This window comes from Arachis hypogaea, chromosome 5 (assembly GCF_003086295.3).
Source record: "Arachis hypogaea cultivar Tifrunner chromosome 5, arahy.Tifrunner.gnm2.J5K5, whole genome shotgun sequence".
NCBI classification, from domain to species: domain Eukaryota; kingdom Viridiplantae; phylum Streptophyta; class Magnoliopsida; order Fabales; family Fabaceae; genus Arachis; species Arachis hypogaea.
In genome coordinates, this window is record NC_092040.1 from 18,383,565 (window position 1) to 18,402,609 (window position 19,045).

A 19,045-nucleotide genomic window follows, 5' to 3' on the forward strand; every position below is an offset into this window, starting at 1 on the left:
AAGCCCGACTTGTGGCACAAGGTTTTTCACAAAGGCCCGGTATAGATTATGAAGAAACGTATTCCCTTGTAGTGGATCTGATATCATTACGTTATTTGGTCAGTTTATCTGCATATCATAAACTGCATATGGTTTTAATGGATGTGGTAACAGCCTATTCGTACGGCTCATTAGATCGTGATATATATATGAAAGTCCCTGAAGGATTAAAGATATCTAAACCACCCAATGAATATTCGCAAGGGTTATACTCAGTCAAATTGCAAAGATCTTTATATGGTCTGAAGCAATCTGGACGAATGTGGTATAATCGTCTTACTGAGTATCTGGCAAAAAAAATGGATTCAATAATGATGATATCTGTCCATGCATTTTCATAAAGAAATCTGCATTTGGGTTCATTATAATTGCTGTGCACGTTGATGATTTAAATATCATTGGAACTCCTGAAGAGATTCCAACAATTATAAAAACTCTAAAAGAAGAGTTTGAGATGAAAGATCTTGGAAGAACTAAATTTTGTCTCGGCCTGCAGATCGAGCATATAAAAAATGTGATCTTTATTCATCAAACAACATACGCAGATAAGATCTAGAAAAGATTTTATATGGATAAGTCACATCCCTTGAGTACCCCAATGATCGTAAGATATTTGAATGTGGAAAATGATCAATTCCGTCCTAAGGAAGAGAATGAAGATATCCTTGCTCCTGAAGTACCATATCTTAGTGCTATTGGCACACTAATGTATCTTACTAATAATACACGACCTTATATATCATTTGCTGAGAATTTACTAGCAAGATATAGTTCCTCTCCAACCAGAAGACATTGGAGTGGAATCAAACAGATCTTTCGATATCTTCATGGAACGGTTGATATGGGATTGTTTTATCCTTATGGATCCAAGTCAGAATTAGTTGGCTATGCAGATGCTGGATATTTGTCTGATCCACATAAAGGGAGATCTTAAACAGGATACCTATTCACATATGGTGGTACAACTATATCATGGAGGTCCACGAAACAGACGATTGCAACAACATCCTCTAATCATGCTGAAATACTAGCAATACATGAAGCTAGTCGCGAGTGTTTTTGGCTGAGGAGTGTGATCCAATATATTCTGTCATCATGTGGACTGATTGATCAGAAGATAGCTCCAACTGTCCTATTTGAAGATAATACAGCATGTATTGCTCAATTTAAAGGCGGATATATCAAATGTGATAGAACAAAATATATTTCTCCCAAATTCTTCTTCACTCATGATCTTCAAAATCAAGGGACCATTGATGTCCAACAGATCCGCTCAAGTGACAATCTGACAGATTTATTTACAAAGTCACTCCCAAAACCCTCATTTGAAAGATTGGTACATGAGATTGAGATGCACTGATTTTGAGACATTAAATGATGTCGACAAGAGGGGGAGACTGTACTCTTTTTTCCTTGGTCAGGTTTTTTTCTATTGGGTTTTTCTTGACAAGGTTTTTAATGAGGTAGTCCCCATCACTAAAGGATATTGTGCTCTTTTTCCTTCACTAAGGTTTTTTCTCACTCGGTTTTTTTAGTAAGATTTTAACGAGGCAATAATCCTAAATGATCATCTAAGGGAGAGTGTTGTGATAAGTGTGAAGTGGATATGAGGTGGATGACCATTTCTCTATGTTATTGAGAATATCAAGAGAGATTGTATAATTAATTGAGTTTAAAAAGATGACCCCTTATATGTATATAAATAGGGGTTTGCTCGAAAGAAGATACACACAGAATTAATAAAATTTTCTCTCTCTTCATATTGCTAAAATTCTCTTCTCTCTTTCTCTTTTTTATATACGCTATTATATATGAAATATTTTATATTAAAATATTAATTATGATAAATATTAATACTAATATTTTCTATTTATATTTATTTTATATTGATTATATCTTTCTTAAGTTGTTTATTTATTCTACAACATATTGCACAGTTTTTATTTTTTAGTAACAATTAATTGGGAGAGTACCTTTTGTCTTGTTGAAGGGTGGTCGAAGAATAGGCTTACTAAATAATTCTGTTCAATTTTTTTATAATTTTACTAAACTAATTCAATTTTAATAAATATTAAATTAATTCATATTTTTATGATTGAAATTATTTTCATTTTGGTTCTGACTCGAATAAACATGATAGTTTAGGATTTTGAAATTATTTTTGTTATTCCATCATAGTGCCATCAGTCCCAACAACATTAAAAATCTTCCAAATGGACATAATATTTTTTTTATGTCACCACTTGCTTTGATATTTGAAATCACTCTGCGTTAATTTAATCTTTCTTTTCTCCTTTTCATTTAAAAAAATTAGACTCAAATCTTCAATAACTAACACGTAAGTTAGGCATGTCTTGCTTTTTTCTTTGGTAAAACACCTTAAAATTTTCCATTAAATTAATCGTTAAGCCAACTTTAATCAAACGTTTATGTCCTCCAAATATAATTATATTCCTCCAACATGAATATTGTTTTATCTATCTTAGTCACTAATCATGTAAAACGTACTTCTTAAAAATTTATAACATGCTCCCAATATTTTTCAACCCATCTATTTCTAAAAATATTAATTTATTTTCTTATCAATGAAACAAAACATAGCTATCTGCCAAAACTATAACTATATTTTGTAAAGGTTTAATTAAGCCAATTACTACCAAAAGGGACCTAATTGAAAAAAAAATTGGTGCAAGAATCCAATTAAAAGAAAAAAAAGTATAAGAACTTAATTGAAAATTTTACGAAACTATAAGGGCCAACAGAGTAATTAAACCTTTTGTAAACATTTATAAATAACTTACAAATAACCTAAGAATTTTGCCAATTTCATCGAAGATATTGCAACAAATCTCATCTATAAGGGGCTATCATTCATAAGTTCGAAATGTATACTATATAGGGTTTTTCTCCTAATCCTTTTGTCATCATATCTTTTTCGTTTCATACCAAATCTCCTGTGATTGCAGCTTGATCTTGCAATACAATTTTTTTATACAAATAAACCATTGCAAAAACAAAAAAAAACAAAAAAAAACAAAAATTAACAATGAATTATTCAGCTTTTCTTATTCTTCAAGAAGGCCAACTTATGAAAGTCTATTTTGCTTTTCTCTTCCAATTTACCAAACTTTAATGACTAACAAATAAATGTTACACCCAAAATATAATTGGGCCTGACACCAAATCCCTTTTAGTGCCCAAATACCCACTTTACATAACAAAACAATGTAATTATGCCTAATTATGCTTCCGCTATCGAAAACGCTAAACGGAAAACCTGCCACTCCTTACATTAAGCACATAAACCCTGTTCTTGTGCCACAGGTTTCCATACACGTGTGGTGCTCCCACTATCACATGCTGACTTTTGCAGCATCAGATAATTTTCCATAAATTAAAAGGCAGTTGATATAAAATAATTAACAAGAAGAATTAGAAGATGGACTAGTGAAAAGAGAATTAGAAGAAACAAATCATTACTAAATAGAGTAAATAAGACAAAAAAGTGATCAACTTAAAATATTAATGTGTGATATTTTAAAAACAATAATAATATAATGTGTGGCATTAGCTATAAAAGGTGTAGCAATAACCTTTCCGTATCATGGTTATATTGAATTATGTTTGCCAATTGTGACGTGATACTTTCAGCTGAAGATTTATGTAGATGATTCATGTATGTTTAGAGAAGGAATGAGTAGATGTATTTTGTTGAATTTGTAGTATCCCTTTTTGGATCAAGAGTTTCGTACTAAATATAAATAAAAACATAAAAAATTATTTCCTTTCAACCATCACAAACAAGAAAGCCGAAACAGATCAAACGTTCCATGGACATGGTTCTTGTAACCCAAAACTTCGACACAAGGAAAGAATTTGATGCATCATCAAAATCTAATTATGCTGTAAGAGATATTGCTGCACAAATTGGTGATGGCCATCTCCAACCAACGCATCTCATCACTTCTATTCATATTTCATAGGTAAAGCTAAGGTACTGATTATATCTCTAATAATTGATTTCAAATTGAGATAAAATGAATATTAAAGTAATAGAATTAGTTGATACTGCGAGACTAAATCTCTAAAATCAATATCCCTCAAATCACTTCACCCCTTAATTGCTACCATATCACTCTTGCCTTACATTAATATAGTCCACTTAAAGTTGAATATTTTAATTCATTATTTCGCTTCTTTTACCTCGCAATTCGTTTGAATGGTCATGATTGTGGATTTGTCTAAACATTAAAATAATAAAAATATGATGGACATATAAAAAATTAATCATTAAATTAATTATTATATATTTATGTATAATATATAATTTAATTAATTTTTAATATATATTTTATATTTTAAATAAAAATGATTGATTTAATGATATTTGTTAATATGTCTAATATGGTTATTAAAATAAAAAAATTGACATAAAATAAAAAAAATTCGATGTAAAATGTTTGTATTTTAAATTAGGTGAAAACTCATGTGAAGTCAACTTCACATGAAATTGATATTTGAGAGTTATTGGATGAAAATTTAGTCATCAATTTTATTTTTTTATTTGACATGGAAGTTATCTTTTTTTTTATGAGGTGAAAATGAACATTTCTTAAATATGAAAATAAATAAGTAATCTATTAAAAATAAAATGCAATCATTTTCAGCTTAAAATGGATTGCGTAAATTATTATGCAAACTAAGCTCTTGGTCTATGGGTAGGGCTGGAAGTGAGCCGAGCTGAGTCGAGCTAGACCAAGCTCAAGCTCGGCTCACCAAAATTGAGCTTGGCTCACGGCTTGGCTCATTAACAATCGAGCCTATTTCTTAATCTCAAGCTCGGCTCACCGAAAGCTCACGAGCTGGCTCAAATAATAGAAACATAAATACAAAATCTATAATTTTATATCAATAAATTGTAACTTATATATTTTAAAAAATATTTAAAAAGAACAATTTTATATATTATTTATCTATCAATAAATATAAATTTTTTATTTATGTCCTACATCAAAATTATATGTAATAAATAAATATAAAATTTTAAATAATTAAGATCATTAATATATAATTATATATTACTATTTCATATGTATATATATAATATTAAAAATATAGACTAAATATATATATATATATATATATATATATATATATATATATATATATATATATATATATATATCGAGCCAGCTCACGAGCTAATGAGCTGAGCTTAATTCTAGGTTCAAGCTTGGCTCACCAGCTCACGAGCTTAGCTTATCGAGCTATTAACGAGTCGAGCTCGAACTGGCTCATGAGCTAACTTGACTCACTTCCAGCCCTATCTATGGGCTTGCACAGACAAAATAGAATCTAAAATCGGATACTTATTTTATTTAAGTAGAGGAGTGAGTTAACTATTATATTAACTTGGTTAATTACTATTTTTAACGATTCTAGTGACCGAAAAAGATTCTAAATACGTAACACCCCCTAATTTATTTCAACCCTAGACCAAGCAGAAATAAATCAACATCTAATGGAAGTGTGAAAATCTACCATCACTGATCAACCATCTTTAAGGTTTCAAGGCTGAAAGCAAAACAAATCTCTGCACGCTTTTCAATGCCTCAAAAGTTGATCTCATCAAAACGTGTTCTTGGGGACACGTCATGGACAAAAAGAATTTCCATACCGAAGTTGTTCACACGAGCCTTCAACAAGGTTAAGAAATTCTTGTTTCTATAGTTAATTAATGATGTGTTTTTTATTAAATTTTGAGTTTGGTTGTAGCGACATATGCCATTTTATTTAATCATTCACTTCCAATTTGATAAATAAAACATGGTGTTAGATGTTATTTGTGGTTTTGGAAAACAAAAATAACTAAATATGTACAAACCTACATATCATGCGGCACTGTGATCATTTGTATCCTTTTTATCTTGAAGTTTATTGTCTTTGCTAACTAAATTTTCTATTTCCCTTTTGTTGCGCCGCATTGTTGCAACAGGTTGATAGCACCGTTAAGCATAAACAAAACTTTGATAGATTTCTGATTAGGGAGAAACCCCTTTCCAACGTTAATACGAGGTTCAACCTTTTTTTTAAAGCTTCATGGCTATGCTATAGTATTGCTATATTCCTTTACATAATATCTAAAATTTTGCTTGCTTTATATCATCTTTGAAATCACATAGTGCTCAAAAACATGATCACTATTACTCACTTGCGGAAGATTTTCTCGAGATTACACCTCGGAAGACAATTGGAAAATTGAAGGAATGTAAAGAGGTTAGTCATTTTTTATTATTTTTTACTTTCTTTTCATGTTCATCATTCAAGTCCAAATTAAAATAGTAACGCATTTTTTATTGTTTGTTACTTTTCTTTTAGGATGGTGATTATGCTGTGTATGGTACAATTATGGGAGTGATTGGTGGACCTGATTGGTTTGTTGCTCAATGTAGATGTGGCACTGAAGTTGTTCTGAAGTTTGGGTCATACTATTGTAAAAAGTGTTCAAAGCATGTTGAGAATATTATTCCAAGGTCAATATATTTTTCATTTACTCTTCAAAATATTGATTTGTTTTCCTTGAAATTATAGTGTTGGTATGAGGTTTATTTATGCTGATTATTTCATTTGTATATATTATAAAAACAGGTATAGAATTAAGGTGAAAGTTATTGATTCCTCAGGAAGTGCAACCTTTGTCATATTTGAAAAGCTTGGATGCCTTTTGCTCCATAAGTCCTGCACTGAGATTTTGAAATCTACTGAAAATGTAAGTTTTATGAAATAATAATATATTAGTGTAAGTTTGGTTATGATATGATGACTTATTAGTACTGATTTAGTATCACTTTTTTTTTTGAAACAGGGTGATTTTGACTTAACACAACTCTCAGAATTTCAACGTATGTTATGTGATAGATCATTCGTTTTTAAAGTTGAGGTTAAGAAAAATTGTTTCACTCCGAAAGAACCGGCATATGATGTTGTTGACATTTGTTTTAATGATTCCATCATCACCAAGTTCAAAGAGAAGGATCCTGGATTTTTTTATAATAAGGTTTGAATTAATTTGCTGCATAAACTTTCACATACATACACGTGGGCTGCATTTGAATTCTGTTCTGAGATAGAATATAAAGTAAAGACAGAGAGACATAATCAGATATTTTTATTTCTACTCTTAGGAAGTATAGAAAAATAAAAGAATTTATTTTTGTCTGTTACTTAAAAATTGTATTTCTATCCTTGTTTACATAACTAAATAGGTTTCTATCTACATAATCTCTATATTTATGTCTCTTTATCTCAGTCCTCAGAGGATTATCTAAAAGCAGTCATATAATACTCCATAAATTTCAAGTTTGTTACTTTTATCTAACTTGATTTACATAATTGACTTACAGATTGACTTGACAGCTAGCATATCCCAGAGCTTATGAAGAGTTAAAATTTAGATTTCCAAAATGTTCAACGCTTCTCGTGTTAAGGTGCGGTCTTTCTATTTTAGACAAGTTTGGATTAGTATCAAATTAATCCTATACATAGAGTTTTATGAATAATCTTTGTTTCTTTCATTTTTTGCTGTATAAGCCTTGATGAGTCGATATAATGATGTGGATGGATCACAACACTGTCAATCACACAATTTCGGGTACAATGAAATTGAGGCTACAACAAAAGGAGAAATGTCAACCAAGAAGATGAAATGTGTTAAGATTGGGAAGGGGTGAAATTCTTACTGGGGTTTAGGATAATGTGGTCTCTTTCTATTTGAAAATAATTATGCATTATTCTTAGTTATTATGTTTTGGTGTTGGTGACAGACACAATAAAGACAATTTTTCTTTAGATTGTTCATACTAACTTGACCCAAAATAATGTCTTTTGATTCATAGTTTATTTCCTTGGGCACTGCCATTAAGGACAGACTATAAATCAGAAGTTTTTGTCAAACACAACAAATACTCCACAAAGTCTCAACAAACACAAAAAATTTGCCGATATACAAAATAAAACAAGCAACTCATACACATATCACCTATAATCTTATTAAATCAAATTTCCATGAGCCACTGCACTCCACCTGCAAAAACGGCTTTATGCCCCCTTTTAGTGTCAACTTTTGCTCTTGTCTCCATCCAAATCTCACCCATTTGCCTCTAATACTCCTTACCAATATCATGAGAGTTGAAAACATTATTTTTGTCAATTGGAAATAAGTATTATTGTGTATTTTCTTTATTATATTTTTTTAAGTATTAGATTTTACTGAATATATATATATATATATATATATATATATATATATATATATATATATATATATATTCTCTTATTTTTTGCTATGCTAGACATCTATCATCTAAGGTGTTTTTGGTTGACAAACTGTAACATGTTCTGGCAGATTATATGACCTCTTTTTTTAAACTCCTGAATTTGACTTAAAAGGGACAGAAGAAAGTTATGGTGGACAATTAGTTTATTAATACTCTAATGTGAATCATAATTTAATCAAATCCAAATAAAATATTCTATGGCAAAAATTCTCATTGCTTGGGAAGACGAGTTTGCCATTAAAAAAGCTTACAAATTCTTAAACTCACAATAACATTAAAAATTAAAATTTCATGTTAACAATGTAAAAATGGGAGGAAGGAAGGAGGTGGAATCCATAGTTAGTGTTGTACATGAAATCATTTATATAACACATGAACTGAATCAAAATTTAAATAAATATTGAAAAAGTAGGATTAAAAAAACAATCACCTTCGAAATTGTACTCAGCAATATATCAATTAAATTAATTGTGTTTGGGGATAGTTGAAACTTAGATATGTAAATAACTTTTTTGTGCCAATTATTTGGCTTCCAAAAGGTAGCTCAAAAAATAACCTACCAAAGGTTGCTCCAACTGGAATCTGAAGCGAAAAACCTACAGCTAACTAGGGCATGGCATTTCACTCACAAATAACTGACTTTAAGGCTTCAGGGCCAAAGCAAGGCCAACCTTTGCACTCTTGTCAATGGCACCAGTGTCAACTTCAGCAGTAATGGAGAAACGGGTTCTTATGGACAAATCATGCTGGATGTGAGCAGTTGCCTTGCCATGGTTGTTGACACGAGCTTTGATCAAGGTTAAGGGGTCGAGTGCATGTTGTGTTCCGATAGTGAGTCTGTTTTCATGGCTGGAAAAGCTATGAGAAAACTCAGCAGCAACCGCAGTGTTTGTCAGTATATTTACATTCTGGTGATAGGAGGCAATGAGGGTGTCTCCTTTATCATTCCTGCATTTATCAACCAAAGAACATAAAATAGAAGAGGAATAAAAATAAAAGGTAATCATGAAATTTGGCAGGCATAGGTACTCACAGACTCAAAGATGCAATCAGGTCAGAATGGGTCAGGCTCAGCCCTGCATTGTACTTGGTTAAGTTGCCAGATGCAGTATCAAATGAAACATCTGTCCCAAGAGTGACAAGATTATTTCCAACAACACCAGAGAAGTTAACGATGGGTTTTGCCGTCAATCCAAGGCTAGTGCTGATTCCAGCATGCTCATGCTGGTACTGGAGCTCCACCTTTTTAAATATCCAAGAGAGAATAAAAATCCTCATTTATTGTAACTATATGGTAAATAACTAGTAAGCATTCACAAAGTAGGACATATAGGAAAGTTTTCAGTACCTTGCCAGATTTTTGATCCGGAAAAATAAAGCTAAAAATTGTCTTGAGTCCAGGTGAAGGCTCATCCACCGTAACGGTAGTAAAGAGCTGAAAAATATTCCAAAACAATACCATAAGCGCTTGCAAACGTAGAAAATTTTGTTGCACGAGACTATGCTAGGATTGTTAAATGGAAATGGGCACCACATACAACATGCCATATTGGGTAAGAAAAATCAGTTATATATCACATATAAGAGAAACAAGCAACAATGAAACACTGCTTCTACCATAATTAGAATTTAAAGCAATAGAAAAAAAAAACAATAAATTAAACATGTTAGAATAAATAATTCAGATATATGTTCCAATCATAGGAGTTGAAATAAATCAATACAGCCAATGAAGCATACTGACAAAATTTCTTAAAGAAATTATATTACTTTAATAACTAACAAAATACAATTATTCCAATACTTGAATACTCTAAAAAATTGAGGGATATGTATGTTGTTGTAGAAGTTATCCAGCACACACACACACAGATATATATATATATATATGGAAAATGGAGCATCATTTTGTTTGATAAGTATAATCATCCTAGCAAGATAATCCGACTCACATTTGAGTTACTGTCCACTTTGACATCAGTCGTGATGTTCTTGTTCTTCAGCTTTGTGGCAACATCCGCCAAATATACATTGCCCTTCTTGAGACCAGTTGAAGTGATTTCCTGAAGATAGAAATCAACTGAAACTATCAGAACACGAAGAAACCTCATCTCTTAGGCTTAATTAGTTAACCCTGAATTCATAATAACAATCTAGGTATCAACTATTCGTGATATGAAAATTCCAAAAGCAGCTTCTTGAATCAATTACAAATACTTAGCTAGTATTGAAAATTATCACGTATTGGCAAGAGACTAAAACCGAGCAAGATCCAAACAACAAACATATATTCCAAGTTTCAACAGAGAGTAATCATAGCTTCAAACACAACAATTACGATGCCAAATCAGGATATAGATCAATCATTAAGCCTTATAACATCATTAAGCCCTATCAATTTAAGGCAACCATAAACGCAAGGTCTTTCTAATAGTTTCTCTAATAATTTTCTTGACACTATCCTGATTTTTTCCAGAATATGTTACTTTCCTCCACTTTCTTTTACAGTAAACGAGCAATTAAACCTTAAAACATAGAAATTGAAGAAAATTTAAAACAATGCCTCAATATAACGTAATAGCATTTCTATAGCCAAAACACAACGAAAATACAACCGTAAATCAAATATCCTAGCTAAAATAAAGGGAAAAAAAAAGAAGCTAAACTCACCACTCCGCTGGTAGTGTAAGTGGTGAGAGTAAACTTGCGATCGTTCTGGTAATCCTTGTACAGAAGATCTGCATCGCGATAAATGCACATAATTAGAAAACAAACAAAAGAATTGCATAATACAATGAGAAGAAAAAAAAAAGAAAAATCAATAACCTCTAGCCTTCTTGCCGATATCGGAGTAGAATCCTGGACCTTTCACCATGACTTGTTTCTTTAAAAATTTTCTCCAAAAAATGGAAGCAGAAAACACGAGAAAGGAAAATGTAAGAAGAGAGAATAGAAAACAAGAGAGAGCGAAAATATGTGAAGGTGTCTGGTGATGGTAATGTTTAAGTGTGGGAATGGCGCGAGTGGTGATGGATGAAGGAGAGAGTTCCCTAATTTTGTGGGGTTTGTGTGAGACTAAGACGATTAACTTTGACCGTTGGATCGTGAATTGGATCGCATGTTGTCATAGTACAAGTTGATTTATGACACGAGGAACGGGAAATGCAAGGGGAACACTGGCATATTCTTCCGGTGCGATTCATGTTCAACATTCTTTTTTAAATAGTAATGCTTTCTTTTTTGTATGAATCAAATTCTATAAAGAACAATAAAATTTAGAATAATATTAATTATAATTGATTTTTATTATGTTAAATTAATGTAATTAAATTTAATTATTAAAAAAATTTGATTGTGTAATATTATTTTTTTAAATATTTAGATTTTTTTTTATAAAAGAAAGTACATTAATAAAAAGTAAAAACTCATTAATTAGTTAGGTAGTTACTAGAAACAAATATAAAGGGAACGAGTGGAAGTCTCAGTTGGGGGTGTGGCAAGTGGGAAAGTTCGTCCCGTTCCGTTAAAAGTCCGTCTCACCCTGCCTAGTGAGGCGGTCTCAGAATTTCAGCCCGTCCCGCCTAATGGCAGACTGGCGGGCCGGCGGACTAACCCGTTAAATATTCTTTTTTTTTTTATTTTTAACTATTAAATAATATATATAAAGGTATAAAAAATTCTCTTCTGTTCTTTATTTTTAACTATTATAATTTCTAAAAGTATAAACAAATTATAATTTTTATATTCACAAACATTAAAGTTTTTGTAATTATAAATATCTAATAAACCTAATTATAAACCAAGTTTTCATCCAAAAATAATTATAAATATTGTTCCCAAAACAAAATAAACATAATCCAAAACATAATTATAAATATTGTCTCTAAAATAAAATAAACATAATCCAAAATACTCAATTTTCATCTTCATTCTCTTGTAAGTTGGGTTGGGGGAAGTTGGGTTTTGGCAAAAAAAATTAAAAAAATACCCCTTGCCAAAAAATACTAAGTCCGGCGGGGAAGCCCGCTCCGCCCCGCCAAAATCCGCAGTTTAAGCGGTGCAGGTTAGGCGGACTTTTACTATTTGGCGGTCCTAATTTTTCAGCCAAACCCGCTTTTTTTGGCGGGTTACGCGGGCCGGCCCGACGGGTTTAGGCCCGTTTGCCACCCCTAGGCATTCCCAATTTTTTTAAAAAAATTAATAGTAATAAGTTATTATATATAATTTAATTTTAAAAAATTATTTAATATTTAGTCTAGTATAAATAAAAGTTCAGTCCAATTTAAATATTAATGATTTCTAATATCTAAAAAGTAAGTAATAATATTAAAAAATCTGAAAAAAATATTATTATTAATATTTTTTAATTAAATAAAACTTTTTAAATCTCATAAAGTGAATTCTTTTTCTTCTTGTGATCGTCTTTTTTTATTCACTTGGTATTAATCCTCTCTATTTTAACTATTACAACTAAGAGATCTTTTTCAACTATGAATATTGTAAAAAATAACTCAGAAATAAAATAAAAGAAGAATTTTTTGTTAATTGTCTTTTAATTATATTGAAAAGAAAATTGTTGAAAAATTTGACACAAATTCTATTATCGATGAATTGTATAATATGAAGAATCGACCAATTCGTTAGTAAAAAATACACACATATTTTTTGTACTTTAAAATATATTCTCTATCGATATATTTTTATAATACATCTTATATTATATAATTTTTTATATAATTTTTAATATTATATGTGTTATTGACATCCATAATAACATTTCTGAATCCGTCCCTTTATATGTAAGTAAAAATGACAATGAATACTCTTATTCATTTTCATTTAAGAAAATATCTCACTCCTATTCTATTTTCATCATGGCATATTTAATTGTTTCAACAAAAAAAACCAATATATGATTATCTATGTATGTTACTTTTAAAAAATAACACAAAAGTATAACATAATTTAATATAATTTAACAAAATATAATATAATATAATATAAACACAATTTAATATAATCTAACATATAAATAAAAAATTTAATAAATTCATTTTTATAAAATTTAGTGAATCCTCATTATACAAATAATTTTTACTCCATCTCCATCTCTAATTATTTACAGAGGTGAATCTTGCCTTTATAAAAATTTTACTGGTCTCGATTTATTTTCATGTTGAGAGTAATTTCTGTAATAATCCACTTTCGTGAATATTTTTGCTATCTAATGTAAGTTGTAACAAAGAAAAAAATATTTTACTAAATGTCTTGCAAGCATGATTAATAAAATCAAATAGGTAATCGAACTAATTAGATTGTTAGATCATTAAAATAGGATGATAATTGGTATCTATTAGACGGGTACCCCTTCTTTGACCCTTTTCATTAGTGGACCGACGAGTGTGGATTAAAGCAGTAGTATGAGCGCCAGGATCCCTTTTGAGATTATTGAGATTTCTGATAATGAGGATGAGAATCTTGAGGAGTGTTCGAGGACAGTTGATGCTTAGGAGCTGAAGATGTGGCTTTTGAGAGTTTTTTTTTGTGTTAGCCTAACTTTTGTGTTTAGTCTCTCAGTTTTGATTAGACTCACTGAGATAGTAGGATGTATATAATTGACTAGCCTAGTTTTCGGGTGCTAGGTTAGGGGCTTTCTATATAGACTAGGGCTCGGAGTATTGATTATGTATATAGTAACAAGATGTGAGGGGTTGTACGCTAACTTATGACCTGTATGACAGTTACATATATATATATATATATATATATATATATATATATATATATATATATATATATTATCTCTATCTTTGATGTTTGTGTCATTTTATCATACTTATTTAATTATTTCAGTTTTTCCAGAAATTCGATCGCGCGCTAATACAATTACAGGCTTAATAATAAATATTTAGTTAATTTTTAGAAAAGCAAGTTAGTGATGCTTGATTTTAGTATGATCATGACGTACTAAAAATTGGGTTGTTACAATGGCTAGGCTCAAAGTGCAAAACACCCCCAAAGAAAGAGAAAGCTAAAAGCTCTAAGCACCACTGATTGGGAAGGTTTAAAAGACTATATGAACTTAAAGGGTTCCCTGATCAAGTGTTTGTGATGTTTCTATATCGAACAAAGTTTGAGACAAAACATTTAGAGTTACAGCTAGGCTCAAGGTACAAAGCACCTTTATAAAAGAAATTGTGAAAGAAAAGAGTTAAGCTTGCTTCATGGTTTGAATTGATAAGAGAGGATTCTATAATATGATCAGGAAGGAAGTCTTCCAAGGATTAAGATTTTTGTGTTAGATTGTGTACAAGTGAAAAGGCTTACCAAACCTATTGGAAATACTACAAGACACTTGATTTGTGAGGTTTAGTTCTTCAATTATGAATGCATGATTCTTTGTTTGCTTAAGGACAAGAAAAGTCTCAAGTTTGGTATTGTGATGCATTCGTATCTTTAGTTATTTTTTCTTTAGAATTTCATTCAATAAGCTAATGATTCTTTTTAGATAAAAAATGATTTTATGATTTAGTGAGTATTACTTTGAGTTAGTTTGAATTTATTTGTTACAAGAGAATTTGGAGGAAAGTTAGCAAAGATAAAGGAGAAAGAAGAGGTTAGGGATCATCACAAAGAAGAGGCAGAAGAAGGAGGAATCAAATAGAGAACTCTCTGGACCAAACATAGAGCTCTCTGGACAAAAAAGCACCAAAGTAAGCCATGCGTATAACGTGCCTCACCATACGTTATACTTGCCAAGCAAACAGAGGCCAATCTTCGCCAAATGGAGCTATGCGTTATACGTGGGGAGCTATGTGTTGTACGTGGAAAGCAAACAGAGGCTAGAGAGTGCCAAATGCAACCATGCATCATACATGAGGAGTTATGCATTGTACTTGGGAAGCAAACCAGAGACCCCATGGCCAATTGAAGCCTTACATCAAACGTGGAGGGCCATGCATACTACTTGCATTGCCAAAGCAAACAGCACCCCCAAAGCTTGCATGAAGCCATGCATATAACGTGGGGTATCCTGTGTTATACGTGGGGTGCAAAACAAAGGCCAAACTTCTTCAATTGTGGCCTATGCATTGTATGCATGGTGGTGGTGGTGTATATAACTCACCAAACAAATCACCCCCAAGGCCTTCAATTCACTCACCAATTTCTCAATTCTTCAAGCATTTTGGTGGGTAACTCAAGGCCTAGCATAAGCCCAAGAAATCAAGCATTAATTGCCAATTGTGGAGAAGATCAGGAGGGCTTATCTTGAAGAAAAAACTTTCCAAGAATACTTAATGAATGAGATTTGATTTGATTTAGTTTTCTTTTGAATTAGTTTGAATTCTGAATTAATTGCCGGTGGAAGTGGACTGTTTGGGGGATTTTCCGAGGCCTTGTCTCAGCCATGAAGCTTGTGAGAACATTTTAAAGCTAGTTTCGGTCTTGGAAGTTAAAGTAGCAGTGGATAGCATGAGCCCTTTCAAATTCCTAGGGCCAGAATGGTTCCAAGCTTTCTTCTTCAAAAAGTACTGGGATGTAGTGGGGCAGGATGTGTGGGGTTTAGTTCAGAGGATTTTTCAAGGAGATGTGATTAACCCTTCTGTTGAGTTAAGAAATTAACTAATTTAAATTGATGATGACAAACATTATTTTTTAATTATATTTTTAATCATCAAATTAAAAGAAACAACAGCCCAAATGCAAGGAATCAAAATCATTGCTGGTGGGTCTTTCTAACCAATGAAGTCCATAGAAAATAATGCAAAGAAAACTACTGGGGTAAATAAAACAAATCCAACCCAACTCCATGAAGAATCCATCAAGCTGAAGATCTCCAAAGCCAAAGTTCACATGTTTGCTTCAGTAAAAGAACCAGAAAGAAAAGAGAGATAGAAAGCTTCGTTCCTCATTCATTCACCATAGAATAAAGAAAGAGAAAGCTTAATCCAAAAGGCAAAGGTCTAATCACCCAAATCAAACTATTTCAAGCTAAGTCAGAAGCTAAAGGTGATTTATTTCTATTTGCATGCAATTTACTTTCTTCACTCCTTCTCCAACACTCTGCTACTCCAATTTGGGATAAATGGAGAAAGTGATTTCTGATAATCACTGCTGTGAATCAATGGTCACAATTGTTTCTTGGGGGACAAAGTTATAGCTCAAGGGTTCAGATCTGGGTTTACCATTGAATAATTTTTTTATTGCTTCTTTGAGGCTTTCGGTCAAGTAAAAATGCTCAGATTCAAAGTTTCTAATTTAAGGATTAATTGAAAATAGTGAAATGATAAGTTGGTAGTACACAGCTCAAGGAGTTGACTTAGAAGAAAGCAACTCAGCAACATGAAAGGAGATACAAAAAGAAAATGTTTCTTCCTTCTGAAGACAAGGAGAAAGAACAAGAGTTAGAGTTTCATTGAGAGCTTCCTGAGAAGGTTCAATGTTTTGGGCAGTGCTATCTAAAGAAAGAAGCATTCCGCTAATGAATCCACAATTCATGGTATTTATTTGCTTTAATTAGGTGGATTTCATTGACTATTCTTGCATTTATCCATTGAAATAGCATAGTTTTATGATATCTTCCTAATTTGTGCTTGAAAGTGAAAACGTGCTCTTTAGGCCTTTTTATTGCTAAATTTTATTCACTTTGATCCCATTTGGTGCCTTGATGTATTTGTCAAGTGATTTCAGGTTTTCAAGGCAAGCTTGGGTTGAAGAAGTGAAGAAAGAGCATCCTGATAAACCCCATTTTTAGGGTTTATCTTGTATAGATTTTGAGGGTTTTATCAATGACCCTATGCACCTATTCATATGAAAATGCATGATTTTGTGTTCCTTTCCCAATTTTGCCTCATGGATGAAAACATGCTTCCTTTGCACTAAATTGGATATATTTTTAATCCTCTTTTAGTATCATTCGATGCCGTGATCCGTGTGTTAAGTGGTTTCAGAGTTTATAGGGAAAGGATGACTTGGAGGAGAGAATGGGAGCACGCATAAAGGAAAGGAGCATGGAAAAATTGAGCTTTGAATTTCAACAACGGCGCGCGCGCGCACATGGCACGTCCGCGCAGATTCGCGCCGCCAGGAGCCAAAGCCAGGAGCCAAGCTATAAGCTGGCGCGTTTAGCGGCTAGGTCATGATCCTCATGGGCGTGCCCACGCACGTTACGCCTGCGCGCGGATTGCGATTACCCCAGGGGCGCGTACGCGTACTGTGCGCGTACGCACCGATGGCCATGGTGCACGAAATTGTGATCTCAATGGCGCCAACAACTTGGTATGCACAATTGTAATATCACTCTTTTTCACAACTTCGTACAACTAACCAGCAAGTGCACTGGGTCGTCCAAGTAATAAACCTTACGTGAGTAAGGGTCGATCCCACGGAGATTGTCGGCTTGAAGTAAGCTATGGTCATCTTGTAAATCTCAGTCAGGCGGATTCTAATGGTTATAATGGTTTTCAAATATAAAGATAAATAAAGCATAAAATAAAGATAGAGATACTTATGTAATTCATTGGTGGGAATTCCAGATAAGCGCATGAAGATACTGTGTTCCTTCTGAATTTCTACTTTCCTACTGCTTTCATCCAATCATTCTTACTCCTTTCCATGGCAAGCTGTATGTTGGGGGATCACCGTTGTCAATGGCTACCGTCCGTTCTCTCAGTGAAAATGGTCCAGGTGCGCTGTCACCGCACGGCTAATCATCTGTCGGTTCTCGATCATGTAAGAATAGGATTTACTATCCTTTTGCGTTGTCACCACGCCTTACAGTCGCAAGTTTGAAGCTCGTCACAGTTATTGAATCCCTGAATCCTAATCCGAATACCACAGACAAGGTTTAGACTTTCCGGATTCTCAAGAATGCTGCCAATGGATTCTAGCTTATACCACAAAGATTCTGATTAAGGAATCCAAGAGATATTCATTCAAGCTTATTTGCATGTAGAACGAAAGTGGTTGTCAGGCACACGTTCATAAGTGAGAATGGTGATGAGCATCACATAATCATCACCTTCATCAGGTTCTTGGGTGCGAATGGATATCTTAGAATAATAATAAGCGTGAATTGAATAGAAGAACAATAGTACTTTGCATTAATACTCGAGGTACAGCAGAGCTCCACACCTTAATCTATGGTGTGTAGAAACTCCACCGTTGAAAATACATAAGTGATAAAGGTCCAGGCATGGCCGTGAGGCCAGCCCCCAAAATGTGATCAAAGGATCAAAAGATAATCCAAAGATGTTCTAAGAATCCCCCGATGAAAATACAATAGTAAAAAGTCCTATTTATACTAGACTAGTTACTAGGGTTTACAGAAATAAGTCTTAGTGCAGAAATCCACTTCCGGGGCCCACTTTGGTGTGTGCTTCGGCTGAGCTTGAGCTTTACACGTGCAGTGGCTTCTCTTGGGGTTAAACGCCAAGTTGTAACGTATTTTTGGCGTTTAACTCTGGTTTGTGACGTGTTTCTGGCGTTTTACTCCAGAATGCAGCATGGAACTGGCATTGAATGCCAATTTGCGTCATCTAAACTAGAATAAAGTATGAACTATTATATATTTCTGGAAAGCCCTGGATGTCTACTTTCTAACGCAATTGAGAGCTCTCCATTTGGATTTCTGTAACTCTAGAAAATTCATTTCGAGTGCAGGGAGGTCA

At 32.6% G+C, this 19,045-nt stretch overlaps 2 protein-coding genes across 2 annotated transcripts; one reads left to right on the forward strand and one right to left on the reverse strand.

Moving 5' to 3' along the window:
* The first annotated feature begins 5,503 nt into the window (after positions 1 to 5,503).
* LOC112800919 (uncharacterized) lies at positions 5,504 to 7,896 on the forward strand. The gene is made up of 8 exons (XM_025843372.3): positions 5,504 to 5,745; positions 6,035 to 6,114; positions 6,222 to 6,315; positions 6,418 to 6,572; positions 6,688 to 6,808; positions 6,905 to 7,096; positions 7,443 to 7,526; positions 7,630 to 7,896. Exons 1-7 carry the CDS (start codon positions 5,647 to 5,649, stop codon positions 7,476 to 7,478), a joined length of 777 nt encoding a protein of 258 aa, XP_025699157.1. The 5' UTR covers positions 5,504 to 5,646; the 3' UTR covers positions 7,479 to 7,526; positions 7,630 to 7,896.
* Positions 7,897 to 8,753: 857 nt separating this feature from the next.
* On the reverse strand, positions 8,754 to 11,585 carry LOC112800920 (mitochondrial outer membrane protein porin of 36 kDa). Its single transcript, XM_025843373.2, has 6 exons — positions 11,202 to 11,585; positions 11,046 to 11,113; positions 10,328 to 10,438; positions 9,724 to 9,810; positions 9,409 to 9,617; positions 8,754 to 9,323 (listed from the first exon to the last, which is right to left on the reverse strand). Exons 1-6 carry the CDS (start codon positions 11,248 to 11,250, stop codon positions 9,017 to 9,019), a joined length of 831 nt encoding a protein of 276 aa, XP_025699158.1. The 5' UTR covers positions 11,251 to 11,585; the 3' UTR covers positions 8,754 to 9,016.
* Positions 11,586 to 19,045: the final 7,460 nt, after the last annotated feature.

Coding starts and splice junctions, on each gene's coding strand:
- LOC112800919 (XM_025843372.3), top strand. CDS start 5,647: ATGCCTCAAAAGTTGATCTCATCAAAACGTGTTCTTGGGGACACGTCA. Junction 6,115..6,221: donor CTTTCCAACGTTAATACGAG/GTTCAACCTTTT, acceptor GAAATCACATAG/TGCTCAAAAACATGATCACT. Junction 6,573..6,687: donor GTTGAGAATATTATTCCAAG/GTCAATATATTT, acceptor TTATAAAAACAG/GTATAGAATTAAGGTGAAAG.
- LOC112800920 (XM_025843373.2), bottom strand. CDS start 11,250: ATGGTGAAAGGTCCAGGATTCTACTCCGATATCGGCAAGAAGGCTAGA. Junction 10,439..11,045: donor CTTACACTACCAGCGGAGTG/GTGAGTTTAGCT, acceptor TTCTATCTTCAG/GAAATCACTTCAACTGGTCT. Junction 9,618..9,723: donor CGGATCAAAAATCTGGCAAG/GTACTGAAAACT, acceptor ATATTTAAAAAG/GTGGAGCTCCAGTACCAGCA.